The sequence below is a fragment of the Gambusia affinis genome, linkage group LG18 (assembly GCF_019740435.1).
Source record: "Gambusia affinis linkage group LG18, SWU_Gaff_1.0, whole genome shotgun sequence".
NCBI lineage: Eukaryota > Metazoa > Chordata > Actinopteri > Cyprinodontiformes > Poeciliidae > Gambusia > Gambusia affinis.
Window position 1 is genome coordinate 25679387 of NC_057885.1, and position 14496 is coordinate 25693882.

The 14496-nt window shown below is 45.5% G+C and overlaps 1 protein-coding gene across 1 annotated transcript; it reads right to left on the bottom strand.

Moving 5' to 3' along the window:
- Positions 1-1521: 1521 nt before the first annotated feature.
- On the bottom strand, positions 1522-5553 carry slc25a11 (solute carrier family 25 member 11). Its single transcript, XM_044098574.1, has 9 exons — positions 5331-5553; positions 4692-4844; positions 3733-3850; positions 3562-3650; positions 3392-3482; positions 3223-3313; positions 2764-2863; positions 2562-2613; positions 1522-1920 (listed from the first exon to the last, which is right to left on the bottom strand). The coding sequence occupies exons 1-9, from the start codon at positions 5393-5395 to the stop codon at positions 1765-1767; spliced, it is 915 nt and encodes a 304-aa protein (XP_043954509.1). The 5' UTR covers positions 5396-5553; the 3' UTR covers positions 1522-1764.
- Positions 5554-14496: the final 8943 nt, after the last annotated feature.

A 14496-nucleotide genomic window follows, 5' to 3' on the forward strand; every position in this document is an offset into this window, starting at 1 on the left:
GAACGGGCATCAGCCAATGAAAAGCGGCCCCTCTGGTAAGGTCCATGAGGTTGATCTTCTGCAGCTCTCAGGCTTCAGTCATATTTTTTCTTTCTGTTTCAGAAACAAGTTTTTGGATGTTTTGATCTCGTTCCGTTTCTTCAGCCTGATGCTCAACTTGCTCCATTTCCAGATGTTTGAACTTTGACACCAGTTTGTCTTTATCTGAGTTTCTATCCAGATCTGCGTCATGCTCTCAACTTCTAACAAACTTAACTTGTTTGTTGCTGTAACCAGGTTCAGAATCTCAACAGTTTTTGGAGGAATTGTCCTACATTTCTTCTACCTGCAGCGGTTCTGCAGACTCAGTTCAGTTTTTATCTTTCAGCAGCTCAAAACCAACTTCCTGTTCCGCTTTGGCGTGAGTCACGTGATTTCCTGCAGCCAATCACAGGCAGCTGAGTTTGTAAAGGTCCTGTGTTTACAGAGTATCAGATTCATTAAATCTGAATTCACTCGAAATAAATATGTTAAAAAATAAATATACATGCTGTAAAACATCCATCTTCAAAATGTACAAAATGCTATAAAATAAATATTTGTGGTTTTGTGTCTAAAATCGCAGATTTAATCCAACATGAACAGGAACGCGGTGCGGTTCAGTTTTTAATGATTCTGGAGAAAAACCTTCATGTTCATCTGGAGAAAAGATGGCGGGAAATATTTTTATGTTTCTTGTTGTCTGTAAATGAGCTGCAGCTCGCTGGCTAACGTTTGGAGAGCTGATCTGTTTCCTCGATCATCTCCAGTCGGATCTTTTCATAAATGCAGCTTGTTTTGAAAAAGTTTTTCAACATTGTATTTTCTGTTCTAGTTTCTCCTCACAGATCCAGGCTGTCAGCAGGTGAAACTCAGTCATGTTAGCTTATCGCTGCGGCTGACAAATTATAAAAAAATAACCTTTAAACTGTCAACAAAATACCAATAAAATACACAAAAATGCTATTAATTAAAATAAACGTTTGTTGTCAAAGTAACCAATGCACGCAGCTCTCAGGCTGCCGGTGACCGAGCGCTGGTAGCGGGTTAGCATTAGCATAACTCATGTTAATAATTAATGGCTTTAGCATTAACGGAGTTAGCTCTTTAGTTAGCGGCGCTCACCACTGATCAGGTTGCTGGTTCTGAACCTTGATGCTCAGTCGGGTCTCTGAGGTGGAGAACCATCAGAACCGGAACCATTTGAGTCCAGTTAGCGCCTCTGTTAGCATCATCAGAGGTTCTCCAAGTAAGGCGGCCATGTTGGTTCTTCAAAATGAGAAATGTCTGTTCTGATGGGAAGCATGGTCCCGTATCCTTCTTCAGACCAGAACCTCTGACCCAGCAGCTGTGAACCTTCAGGCCCGGTTCAGCCTGGTGAACAGGAAACGGGGTCCGGCCCGGTTCCGGTCCACATACATGATAAACATCCAGAACTTCCTGTCCGTCTCCTCAGGTTCTCAGAATAAGAAATTAATCATAGTAAATTAGACCAACACAACCTGAGGATAAAAACAATTTATTTACCACTCGGTAACCATGGTAACCAGGTGACACCATGATGCTGGGGGTCGGAGGTCACAGGTTTATAATCTGATGTCAGTTAAAGGTGCTTACATCACAGCCAAGAGAACTTTAACCCTTTGTGTGTGTGTGTGTGTGTGATGGTGTGTGTGTGTGATGGTGTGTGTGTGTGTGATGGTGTGTGTGTGTGTGATGGTGTGTGTGTGTGTGTGATGGTGTGTGTTAGCGGTCCAGCACGTAGGTCTTGTAGAGGCGGTTCATCTGCTCCAGGAAGATGAAGGTGAGGACGGTGTGAGGGCCGAGTCGGGCGTAGTACGGAGTGAAACCTTTCCACAGGGAGAAGAAGCCCTCCTTCCCCACGACCCGCATCAGAACGTCCTGACACACAGAGAAACACACACACACACACAACCAGAGACAATCAGAAACAACCAGAGGAAGCAGCAGCACCAACTTCCTGCCCTCTGACTCAGAGACTCTGCTGCCACCTGGTGGTCAGACGGCTCAGCTGCAGCCGACACCATGAGCAGAACCAACCGGTCCGACTCCAGGGGCCTCATGAGGAAACGCTGCGTACACACACAGACCCCGCGCCGCCATGTTTGATGGAGCATCACAGCTCACCCAGAGGAGAACCCTGAACCCGATTCAGCTGCAGCATGAAGGTTCTGAACCAGTAGGAGGGAAAACCAGCTGTGACCTGTGACCTCAGCCAGCTGTGACCTGTGACCTCAGCCAGCTGTGACCTGTGACCTCAGCCAGCTGTGACCTGTGACCTCAGCCAGCTGTGACCTGTGACCTCTGTGTTGGAGTCGGTCTGCAGCAGATGACATGGAAACAATCTGAGCGGCCATCTTGATTCTCTGTCAGAAAGGAAACGGGTCGAACCAGCAGCTGAACCGTCACACCTGGCATCACGACTCATACATCAGAACTGTGGATGTCATGAGGCCCCTGATGTTCTGGACCGATCCTGACCCGATCCTGACCCGGTTCTGGACTCTGCTGCAGAAACTCACCAGGCCGTTCTTGTACTCTGGTTTGCCGTCAATCATCCTCATGTTCTGGATCCTGGAACAGGAGAAGATCCAGTCAGCCGCTCTGAACCAGAACTACCAGGTTCTGGTTCTGGAACCATCCAGAGATCCCAGACAGAACCCGACCGTTTCAGACCCAAACATGGTGCAGCATCAGAACCGATGGAGGTTCTAACCGTCTCACCTGGTCTTGACGATGTCAACGGGCATCGATGCTGCCGTGGTAACCAGACCGCTGATCATACTGGCACAGAAATGGCACAAGATGTCGTCTCCAAAGTACCCTGGACACACACACACACACACACACACACACACACACACACACAAATCAGACTCAGAGGGGATTACAGGTTAGCTTGCAGTGTGTTAGCAGTTAGCTTGTGGCATGTCAGCGGTTAGCTTGCAGTTTGTTAGCATTTAGCTTGTAGCATTTCAGCGGTTAGCTTGCAGTGTGTTAGCATTTAGCTTGTGGCATGTTAGCGGTTAGCTTGCAGTGTGTTAGCAGTTAGCTTGTGGCATGTTAGCGGTTAGCTTGCAGTGTGTTAGCAGTTAGCTTGTGGCATGTCAGCGGTTAGCTTGCAGTGTGTTAGCATTTAGCTTGTGGCATGTTAGCGATTAGCTTGCAGTGTGTGATCCTGACCTGAGTCAAGCAGCGCCTGTTTGGACTGGGAGTAGGACGCCAGCTGAGCGGCGTTGACCACCACCGCCCGGGCCATGGTGGGAACACACCCCTGAAATACAGTCAGAGGTCAGAGCTGAGGTCACGTGATGGGAGGAGTGCTGCCTCCGCCTGTTTCTGACACACTGACCCTCCACAGCGTGGTCAGCCCCTCCTCTCTGGTGATGCGAGCCAGAGCGTTGAACACGTTGGTATATCCTCTCCTCTGGTCAGCAGGAAGTCTACACACACACACACACACACACTTGAGGTCACACACACACCTGAGAGCAGAGCAGCCAATCAGAGAGCAGCTCTCACCGCCCATCAGCCGTCATCCTGATCAGAGCAACCTCCGCCGGCGTCCCCACAAACGCTCCGGTGGCGCCGGCCGTCATCCCGATCAGAGCCTGCAGGGGGAGCCACAGGTTACCCTGAAGGAACCAAGACCAGAACCAGAACTGGAACCAGAACCGGTTCAGATGAACCGACCTTCAGCAGGAAGTTGGGCGGCCGTCCGTCGGCTCCTGTCATCTTCTCAAACAGGATGGTGTAGATGCCCAGGCGGGTGGTGGTGTAGGTGGCCTGGCGGAGGAGCCCTGCAGACAGACTGAGAGGACGTCCTCAGTTAGGAGGACAGGGACCTGTCTACGGGGACCTGTCTACGGGGACCTGTCTACGGGGACTTGTCTACGGGGACTTGTCTACGGGGACTTGTCTACGGGGACTTGTCTACAGGGACTTGTCTACAGGGACTTGTCTACAGGGACTTGTCTCCATACAGGACCAGAGTAAAGACTCGTCTCATCCAGCGGAGGCTAATCTATCCTGAAGCTCCTGATCTGATTGGCCGGTGCTGACTAAGGAGGAGACTACTCACTAGCGTTAGCTCTGGACAGGCTAGCAGCTAGCATGCTTAAGCTAGTCACCTGTGATTTGTACAGTTTCTTTGAAGAAAACTTTATTAAACTTTGTTGCTGTTCAACGTCTGTTAGTATCGTTACACGAACACATCGTTAGACGCAGTGATGTGTTGGTTTAACGTCCATCATGACATCATCATCATCATCATACTGGATAACACGGAGCTGAAGTTGACTTCTGATTGGACAGACGGCTAAAGGCTGATTCCACCTCATTTTTCACAACTCTGAGCGTCTTTAACTATCTGGAGTTTTTAAACTTCAATACCTTCATTCTTCAAACCAGAATATTTAAAAGCTGATTTGTGAAACTTTGATTAGTGAAAATTCAATAAAGTCCATCATCAGTGTGATCGGTTATCATCGCCGGCCAATCAGCAATCAGATCAGTAGCTACAGGATGGATGTTGGGAATGGAACAGGAAGTAGGCGCCGCTGGGAGGACAACAGGGTTTACTCTGGTTCTGATACAGCAGAGAGCCTCCGGGTCCAGATGAGACCAGACTGGACCCGTCTGGTGGTTCTGACCCGGTGTAGATGCCTCCCACTCCTTCGTTCTTCAGGATGGAGAACAGAGCGTGGAAGCTGGTCTTGTACTCGCGGGCCTTGGATCCCTGGCCGCTCAGCTGCATCCGGTTCTTCACCAGGTCCAAAGGCTGGACGAACACCGTGGCCCCCATGCTGCAGGACAGAGAGGGTCCATCAGAACCGGGCCTTGTGAGTCACTGGGTGGTTCTGGTTCTGTTCTACTGAGCAGAACCTGAATCTTTCTGTTCAACTGCTGGTTCCACGGTAAGCATTCAGTCAGGTGGGAGGTTCGGAACCAAGTTCACTGATTCCGAACCTCACGGAGCAGAACCAATCAGCTCCGGGAGGTTCTGAACCAATCAGATCGTGGCCAGTAAATCAGGTCACAGCGGATCAGAATCTACCGGGACCCGAATTACCGGGCAGCAGATTTAATCTGAACACCGGTCAGTCAGCTAGCGTTAGCAGCTAACATGTTCTGAGAGTCCAATACCAACATGGTGATAATCCACCGCTAACATTAAACTGATCACATAATGATAATAATCCATAATCTGCCTCTGACAGCACAGCGGCTCCTCTTCGCCCTCTGACCCCTGACATTAGCCCGTTAGCACCGCGACTAGCAGCAGCACCTACCCGGCCAGACCTCCGAACAGGAACTTTATGGCCTTCGGAGAGGTCTTCGGCTTTGTCTCCGCCATGTCGACCCGGTTCGGTCGGTGGCCAGCTGCTTTCCTGTCGCCTCTGGCCCGGTCGGTTCCTCTGCTCTTTCCCCAGAACAGCAGCAGCGGCCGAAGCAAGGTGACTCTGCTGGAGCCGCAACACGCGAACGAGCCGAAACACACGAGCCAATCAGGAGGCGAGGCGGGACAACACGGAAACCAGCGGGCCAATCAGCATACGGCGGCCAAGAGTACAGCGTTGAATGGACCAATCAGTGAGCGAGGACCAAGGACACGAAAATTAACGAAGAGAAACGAGTGTTTGTTTTGTTTAAGGTCCGATTCTGCCAACTTTACCTTTCATACCAGAAGAATAACTAAATTAACCAGTTTAATAAATAAACTGAGAAGTCTGCCCTTTTTTTCAGGCACGTGCAGGGAGGGGGGGGCGAATGGGGCTTGAGCCCCTAACCTTTTTATCCGTGGTTCCCCTAGATCCTTTTTTAATTTAATTTTTTTCAAAATAATTTTTTTTTAAATTTTTTATTTTTAATCTGCATGTCAGAAGGCCTGATTGTACCCCTCAACAATAATATTTAGCTAAATATAAGTTAGCAAAATAAACTAGTCTGGCTGCCCTCAGTCTAATAATGACTCTCAGAGCCTCCATGTTGTTCACACACCGGCTCCATGGTGAGGAGGAGGAGGAGGAGGATCTGTGTCCTCTAACTATCAAATTATGGGCAAGAATATTTTTTTATACATTGGTTTGTGAATAAAAAAGGTAGGTCTGATGTTGACGTTAAAAAAGTTCAGACCAGGTGACACACACACGCACACACGCACGCACACACACACACACACACACACACACACACACACACACACACACACACACACACACACGCACACACCAGGTAACACAAACACACACACACACTCTCTCTCTCTCTCTGATTAATGAAACATTATCTAGTTGTCTCAGCGGTTTGTTTAATGGATTTTTAACTCTGATGCTGAGACACAGAACACCTGCAGAACCAGAACCAGAACCAGAACCAGAACCAGAACCAGGCTTGGGGCAACTGTGGTGTATGGTAGAGTTAGTCGTCTTGCGATCGGAAGGTTGTCAGTTCGATTCCAGCTTCCTCCTGCCACATGTGGATGTGCCTCTGGGCAAGGCACTTAACCCCAAACTGCCTACCGACCTGCATATCAGTGTATGAATGAGTGAATGTGACTGTAGAGCTTTGAGTCAAAAATAACTGGAAAACACTAAATAAGTTCAGTCCATTTACCATTCATGGTCTAATGCAGGGAAACCAGAGGTCCGGAGGTCCGGAGGCCCGGAGGTCCGGAGGTCCAGTCTGCTGCAACCTTTATCTGTGTCTCTACTTCAACACACCTGAATTAAATAATGAGGTCATCAGCAGAACTCTGGAGAACCCGACTGCACTGAGGAGGAGATTCAGGTTGTTGGACCAGAGAGACTCTAAGAGCTGCAGAACACCGGACCTCCAGAACCAGGACTGACCAGCCCTGTTCTACTGGGTTCTGATCTCTGCTGATGGTACCATCTGGTACCAACCATCACCATCTGTTTAGCAGAATATTTTAATGAAGCAGGATGGAACCGAACCAACACCAGAATCTGGACCAGGACCAGCACAGAGACTGAACCCAGTAACACGACCCGGTTCTGGTCCAAATCTCTACTGAGCTCCAACTAACAGGAAAAGTCAGCAGAAGATTCTGCAGAAAACCAGAGGAAGACGAGCTGGAGGGGATTTTAAAAATTTTATAATTAGTTTGTTTGATAGGGACAGACAGACAGCGACAGACAAACTGAAAGAAAACAGCAGTTTATACAGTTTCATGTTTATGTCAGTGTAATAGCTAAAGCTAATTTGCAGCACTTGTCTCTAGAAGGGCTTTTTTTTAAAAAAATAAAAAACCCTCTAAAAGTAATAATCAAACAGACAGTAAAACATAAAACATCAAAAGTGACCACAGTTCTGTTTTTGACATAACAGTTTTGTTTGTTTCTTAAATATATTAAAACTGGTTACAGACTTTAAACCAACAGGAAGTGAGTTTCAAACTGAAGATCCTCTCATGGACAGAACACTTTGAGTAAAAGTGGTTCTTCAAAAGGAACCTTACAGTTTCATCTGAAGCTGTTCTAGTAGATCTGCTGTCTATTTATACAATCACTTAATGATTTAGGTGTTTATTCATTTAAACACTTAAAAATCAATTTTAAAAGATTATAATTTATAAAATTAGAAAAATCCAAAATGCCAAAATGTGAAAATGATGGAATCTGATTGGCTTTTGATATAAAACCTTTAAAGCCCGATTATAGAGACTTGATAATGTTCTGAATGTTTGACTGGTCTGAGATCATTGAGTTAAAAAAATCAGAACCAGAACCAGACGGAACCGACCCACACGGAGCAGAACCAGAACCATCTGACCACATGCTGCAGCAAGAAGCGACTTGTTGTTCCTCTCAGAACCAGAACCAGCAGCTGGTTCTCAACAAACTGGACCAGAACCACAGAGGAACATCTGGATCCATTCCAGATGTTCCTCCCACCACCAGAGGAAGGAAAACACTCTGTGTGTGCGTGTGTGTGTGAGTGTGTGTGTGTGTGAGTGTGTGTGTGTGTGTGTGTGTGTGTGTGTGTGTGTGTGCAGCAGCTGAACCTCCTTCATTCCTGCTCTAACGGCTCCCAGATGTTGGGGGAGGAAATGTACTGGGAGTTCTGGGAGTTCTGGGATCCATCATCCATCCACTGGTGGGCGGGGCTTTAGTGATGATGATGATTCCTCACCTTCATCCTCTGTTCTGGCCTCCGAGTGATTCGGGTCAGAACCTCCCAGAACCCACCTGCTGGCTGAAAGGCATCATGGGAAACGTAGGAAAACTGCAGCAGGTCAGCAGAGTGACATCACTTCCTGCCTGAACAGAGGGAGGGGTCGGAGGTCGCTGACCTTACAGCTGGTTACTATGGAGACGGCAGGCAGGTTGAAGGATTTCCCTCTGAGAGAGAAGATGAACTTCTAGGAGGAGTAGATCTATGACTGGTAGGTTTAGATCTATAACATCTAGAATTTATGATTGTTTCTGTTTCTGAATAAAAATGTTTGTTTCATCGTTGGAATATATTTCTGTTGGTTTGTTTTACCATCACTGTGGGCCGGGTCCAAAGTGTCCAGCGCAGTGGACCGGAATGAACCAGACCGGATCGGTTCATTCCGGTCCGGTTTGGTCCGGTCCGGTCCGGTCCGGTCCGGTTTGGTCCGGTCCGGTCCGGTCCGGTTTGGTCCGGTCCGGTCCGGTCCGGTTTGGTCCGTCATCCTGAGCTCAGAAGATGCAGACAAACTAAAATCGTTTTATTTTTTAAAAGTTCTGGAAATGTTCTGCATGAAGATCCGTTTCAGAACCTCAGAGTTTTTATTTTCTTTGTTTCATTAAATTTTAGAATCTTTTATTTCAGAGCAGAAAAAATCAATAATTTACCATCAAATTGTTTTTAATTTTTATAAAATGTTTCTCTTGGTTCCGACCCAAACAGCAGAACGTTTTCACGCTGCGCTGCAGGTTGCTGAGGTCAGAGGTCAGAGGAAGCTGCAGACTAACTGGATCACGAACAGGAAGTGACATCAGAACATCAGCGCCACGATTCTGTTGGAATGGGACTGGACCCGGACAGAACCAGAACAAACTGAGGAAATACCAGAGGAAATGAAATATGAAACTAGAAGCTGCTTGAAACGTTCTGGATCTAGAACCAGGTTCTGGATCTAGAACCAGGTTCTGGATCTAGAACCAGGTTCTGGACCGGTAACCTGGGTCAGAACCCAACTGTGTTTGGATCCAGGTTAGAGGTTCTGGTAATCTGATTACTGTTACTGTGGAACAGTCAAAGTACTGATGTGTTAATTCTGGAGCCATTAGTGGTTCAGATGATCCACCAGGTGACCTTTGACCCTGTCCAATCACAGAACTGAGAAATGTGAGATGAGACAAAACTCACCGAGACTGGAGTTAGAGGAACAATCTAGAGCTATATAGCTAGAGCTAGTGATGGTACCGAGTAATGAGGGGGCGTGTCAATGAAGCCCCGCTTCGAGGTTTGTGTCGTCTTGCTGAAAACCACGTGACTGGCAATAAATGAGGCCTCGCATTGCATGGGTCACGTGACTGCTTCATTTTGCGTGTCGGTTTTCAAAATAAAAGCGTGATGAGTCGTTGCTTGATCGCATGAGTGGAGTATTTGTCTTCATAAGTGGCCGAAATAAAAGGAACCTTTTATAGTTCATGTGTATTAATGATTTTGATGATGACACTCATCAAAGTGTAATGTTTGTTACCAGTTTTCTCAATGGTTGATTGTGGCATATTTTATGACTTTATATTTATGTGTTTTTATTAAGTAAAACATTTTGACACTGCATCGTTGCTGAAATGTGCTACACAAATAAACTTGATTGAAAAGGAGCCAGCAAGAAGAAAAAATCTGATATCTGGGAATACTTGAGATGATTCACTCACAATATTCTTAAATAACAATAATTAAACCCTTCACCTCTAAAATTTTCACCTTCTTGAAATTTCCACTATTTCTTTGTTCTGAAAAAATATATCAGTCTTGCACAGCAGAAACAGACTTAAAGCTGTTGGATGAGTAAAATTCTGGCTTATGAGTAAAAATATAAGGGATCAGATCAGAGAGCCAATAGAAAGTTTTTCAGGAGGCAAATCAAAACTCGAAGAAAACTGTCTGCCCCAACAAGCACTGCACTCCGAGTACACCAAAACAAATGTCTACTGTTAAATCAGTCAATGACAGAAGAAAACAGCCATTAGGATTGGCAACAAATAATTTTAATAACTAAAAACGATTAGTTAAATAGGATTTAATTGACTCTCCTGTTACTAAACGTGAGTTTGACAAAAACTTTGTGACAATATTGTATTTACTAATTGTTTTTAAATATGTCTGTCTGAGTGACAGGCTGTCACAGCTTCACCAGCAGATGTCACTAGTGAGAAATGAATGAAGCATCGAGTAATGAACCTTTGGGTGAAGCAATGGGCCGGAAGCTTCATTGCTTCATGAGGCTTCATTTGCCCATCACTAGCTAGAGCTATATACCTAGAGTTATAGATCTAGAGCTATAGATCTAGAGTTATAGATCTAGAGCTATAGATCTAGACCAGTGTTTCCCAATTCCAGTCCTCATTCCCTGCCTGCATGTTTTAGATGTGCCTCTACACCAGAACAGCTGATTCAAATGATTGCATGACATCTTCTGCAGCCATCAAGTCCTGCAGGAGCCTGTTAATCACCCAAAGATTCAATCCAGGTGTGGCAGAAGGGAAACACCTAAAACATGCAGGCAGGGAGTCCGAGGACTGGAATTGGGAAACACTGAACTAGAGAACCCTTCAGTTGTTCAGGCTGACCTCTGACCTCTGACCTGAACCTTCAGAGTGGGCCTGCAGAACATTTCCAGGACTAAAGATCTGCTGCTCTTCAGCCTCTCAGGTTCTGGTTCTGGTTCTGGTTCCAGATGTCGTCCTGATGGAGCTGCTGAAGCTCAGATCAGCTTCAGCTGCTGTCAGAATACTGAAGGTTCATCACATGACCTCCAGTCACATGACCTGAAGCCCCGCCCCCATCTAGCCTCATTAATTATTCACTTAATTATTCATGAAGGGGGAGGAGTCAGAGTGTCTGTTTTAGCTGTTCACAAGATAGACAAGTTTCAGACCTGCAACACAAACACACACAATCACACACACACACTATACACAATATATACACACTATACAAACACACACACACTGCCTGCTGCTGGTTTAAAGCAGCTCTGGTTCTCACAGTGGTGTGTGTTTGGGTGTGTGTGTGTGTTTGTGCCACGAACTCACACACCCTGTTTCCCATCAGAAGCGACCAATCAGATGAGCTGGAATCAGCCATAACCTTTGACCCCGGCCCTCTGGCTCGTTCCTCATCAGTTCTAACCTTTGACCTGAGCTGTGATCAGAGGTCAGCAGGTCAAATTCCTGCCTGAGCCTCTCAGCAAGGCAGCGGCGCTGAGCTGCAGGTCGGGTCTGGATCACCAGAACCACTGAAAAGTATTCACACCCCCAGAGCGCTGGCTGACAGCCTCTGAGTTTAATATCAGATCAATAATCAATAACTGATTCACTTCAGATAAATAATAATCTGCTCTAATCTGAACATTTTAATCTGGTTTAGATTATATTTCATAATTCCATCTGTCACATTTAACCTCCAAACATCAAAACAAGTTATTAAAATATCAACACTGAGAAAACAAGTTTCATAAAAACATCCAGAATATTTTACTGATCAATACTTTGATCCTTTCAGAACCTGGTTCTGTCCAGAACCTCCAGATCAAAAACTTTTCCGCTTCTTTGTTCAAATACTACTAATACTAATACTAATACTACTACTAATAATAATAATTTATAATAATAATAATAATAATAATAATAATAATAATAATAATAATAATAATAATAATAATAAATAATTTATAATAATAATAATAATAATAATAATAATAATAATAAATAATTTATAATAATAATAATAATAATAATAATAATAATAATAATAATAATAATAATAATAATAATAATAATAATAAATCTACATTAAAACCTTTAAAACTTGGACGTGTTGTGCTGTGATACCCGATCCAGGCTTGGAGGCCCTGATTCCTCGATGCGGCCGCTGCGGGTTCAATTCCCAGACCCGGCGACATTCACCGCATGTCTTCCCTCTTCTTCTTCCTCCTTTCACAAGTGACACTAGAGACACACTAGCGCTCCCTAGAGGGGAGAAAAAAAAGAAACATTTAAACTTTTGTTTTTCTTGTGTAATAATTTTTCCTGAATTGAACCAAAAATGTGTCTTAACTTGACAAAATGTGTTTCTACTCAGTTTTTCTGGAGTTTATTTGTTTAACCCTGAAGGAAAACTTTGTTTCTGTAATACCTTTTCTGTCCAGAGGGGGCGCCACCAGCTACAGTTAAAGTGAGAGAAGTTTTTAATATTGATTATCGATTCTGGCTCTAAAACACGTATTGAAATGTTTCTGTTTAGAAATTAAAGATCATAAATAAATCAGTTTTTTTGTGGGCTCTAGTTTCCCTTATATGACAGCAGGGGGGAGAGAGAGGGGAAGACAAGCGGCGACATCCGGGAATCGAACCCGCGACCTCCACGTCGAGCTGTTCCCTACGCCACCACAACACGCCCCATAAATAAATCATTTTAATGAGATCTGAACAAGGATTCTGATTGGCTGAACCATTTGATGTTTGATTTAAATTTCATAAATAAAACTGGAGCGGATCAGGAAATATCCGGAAAACAATAATCACCAACTGAACTTCAGGAAGAACCAGAACCAGAACCAGAACCAGAACCAGAACCAGAACCAGAACCAGAACCAGAACCAGAACCAGAACCAACTGGAGCTCTGGGAGGTTCTGTGTGGGACTCGGATCCGTCCAGAACTCAGAACCGGTACACAGAGGCACCAACATCATTGTGATCTTCAGCCGGTCCGAACCGTCTCCATGGCAACAGGCAGAGGGTGCCCTGCAGGTAGGATAAGGAACAGGTCACCTAAAGGTCACTTAAAGGTCATTGTGGGTCACGACGTCTCAGAGGACCCAGAAGAACCAGCTGGTACCAGCTGCTCCGACCCGGTCCGATGGAACCGGACCAGAACCACAGGATGAAGGTTCTGCTCCTCCTCCTCCTCCTCCTCCTCACAACAGAACCATTCAGGTTCTGTTGTGGTTCTTGGGTTCTGTTCAGACCCAATGCAGAACCATGAAGCTGCTGATGTGAACACGGACTATGGTACCAGTACCAGTACCGGGTCGGGTCGGGACAACTCGCTGAAGGTTCTCTTTAAATGGTCTTAGAGTCGAATCTGTTCTGGTTCAGCCGAGAACCTTCCTGCAGCAGAACCGGACCGGTACCGATGGACCTCAGCGCCCCAGAGAGCAGCAAGAGTGATGAGATTCTGTTGGTTCTGCTGGTTCTGTTGGACCAGCCAGAAAATATCAGCATAAAAACTGACTAAAAAAACTGAATAAAATGATTTTAAGTTATTTCCTTTCTTGGTGAACTTTAAAAAAGCTTTAAAATGTAAAATGATCAAATCTTACGCTGTTATAGATCTATATATGTACTTGAATCTGAATTTGTACTGTGAAGGAATCCTGGTAGGTTGTAAGGTAAAAGAAAATAGGGGAGGCAAGAATAAGGTTTGCTTCGGCCGATTCCTGTTTGGTAAACTGTGGTTTGTCTGTTGTTGTTCTTTTCTTTGTTTCTTTTGTTTAATGTGGACAATTTACCAAAATAAAGTGATTGATTGATTGATTGATTGATTGATTGATTGATTGATTGATTGAAATCCCAACAAATTCTCTACTGGAGAGGAAAACCAGCATTTATCTCCATTTCCCATCATGCTTTGCTGCTCTTCATCATCTTCATCCTCAGAGATTCAAACTGCAGTTAGTTTCTCCTCATGAGTCCTGGATGAACTGCAGCATCAGGCTGGTCCTCTGGTCCAGCAGCAGAGAGTTTCTGATCACACTGACCCACACAGAAACACACACACACAGAAACACACACACACACCTTCTCTCTCTCTCCCAGCTGTAACTCCATCCTCCTGTTTCTCTGTTTTTTTTCTTCTCGCCTCATTAAAGTGAAACGAGGTTCAGACTCTCAGTCTGCAGATGGAACCGGACCGGACCGAACTGGACCGGACCGAACCGAACCGAACCGGACCAGAGCTCTAGAGTCAGGAGGTTCTCCTGGGATCTGCTGAGCCTCTGGTTCTGATCCGGAGCCTGAAGCCTGACTGCAGGTTCTGGTCGGACCCGCATGTGGCCCGGTTTGTATGTTGAGATCAGAGCAGCAGGTTCTGGTTCTGGTATTGATGGGCTGGGTTGGGTCATGATGGTTACCACGGTAACCCCTCTGACCTCTGACCTCTGCATGTCGGGGAGTGTCAGTGGCAGTTGAAATGGACCAGCTGTTGGACCCACACAGTTCTGAGCGGTTCTG

Coding starts and splice junctions, on each gene's coding strand:
- slc25a11 (XM_044098574.1), bottom strand. CDS start 5,395: ATGGCGGAGACAAAGCCGAAGACCTCTCCGAAGGCCATAAAGTTCCTG. Junction 3,851..4,691: donor GTGGGAGGCATCTACACCGG/GTCAGAACCACC, acceptor ACGTCCTCTCAG/TCTGTCTGCAGGGCTCCTCC. Junction 3,314..3,391: donor GGCTGACCACGCTGTGGAGG/GTCAGTGTGTCA, acceptor ACTGTATTTCAG/GGGTGTGTTCCCACCATGGC.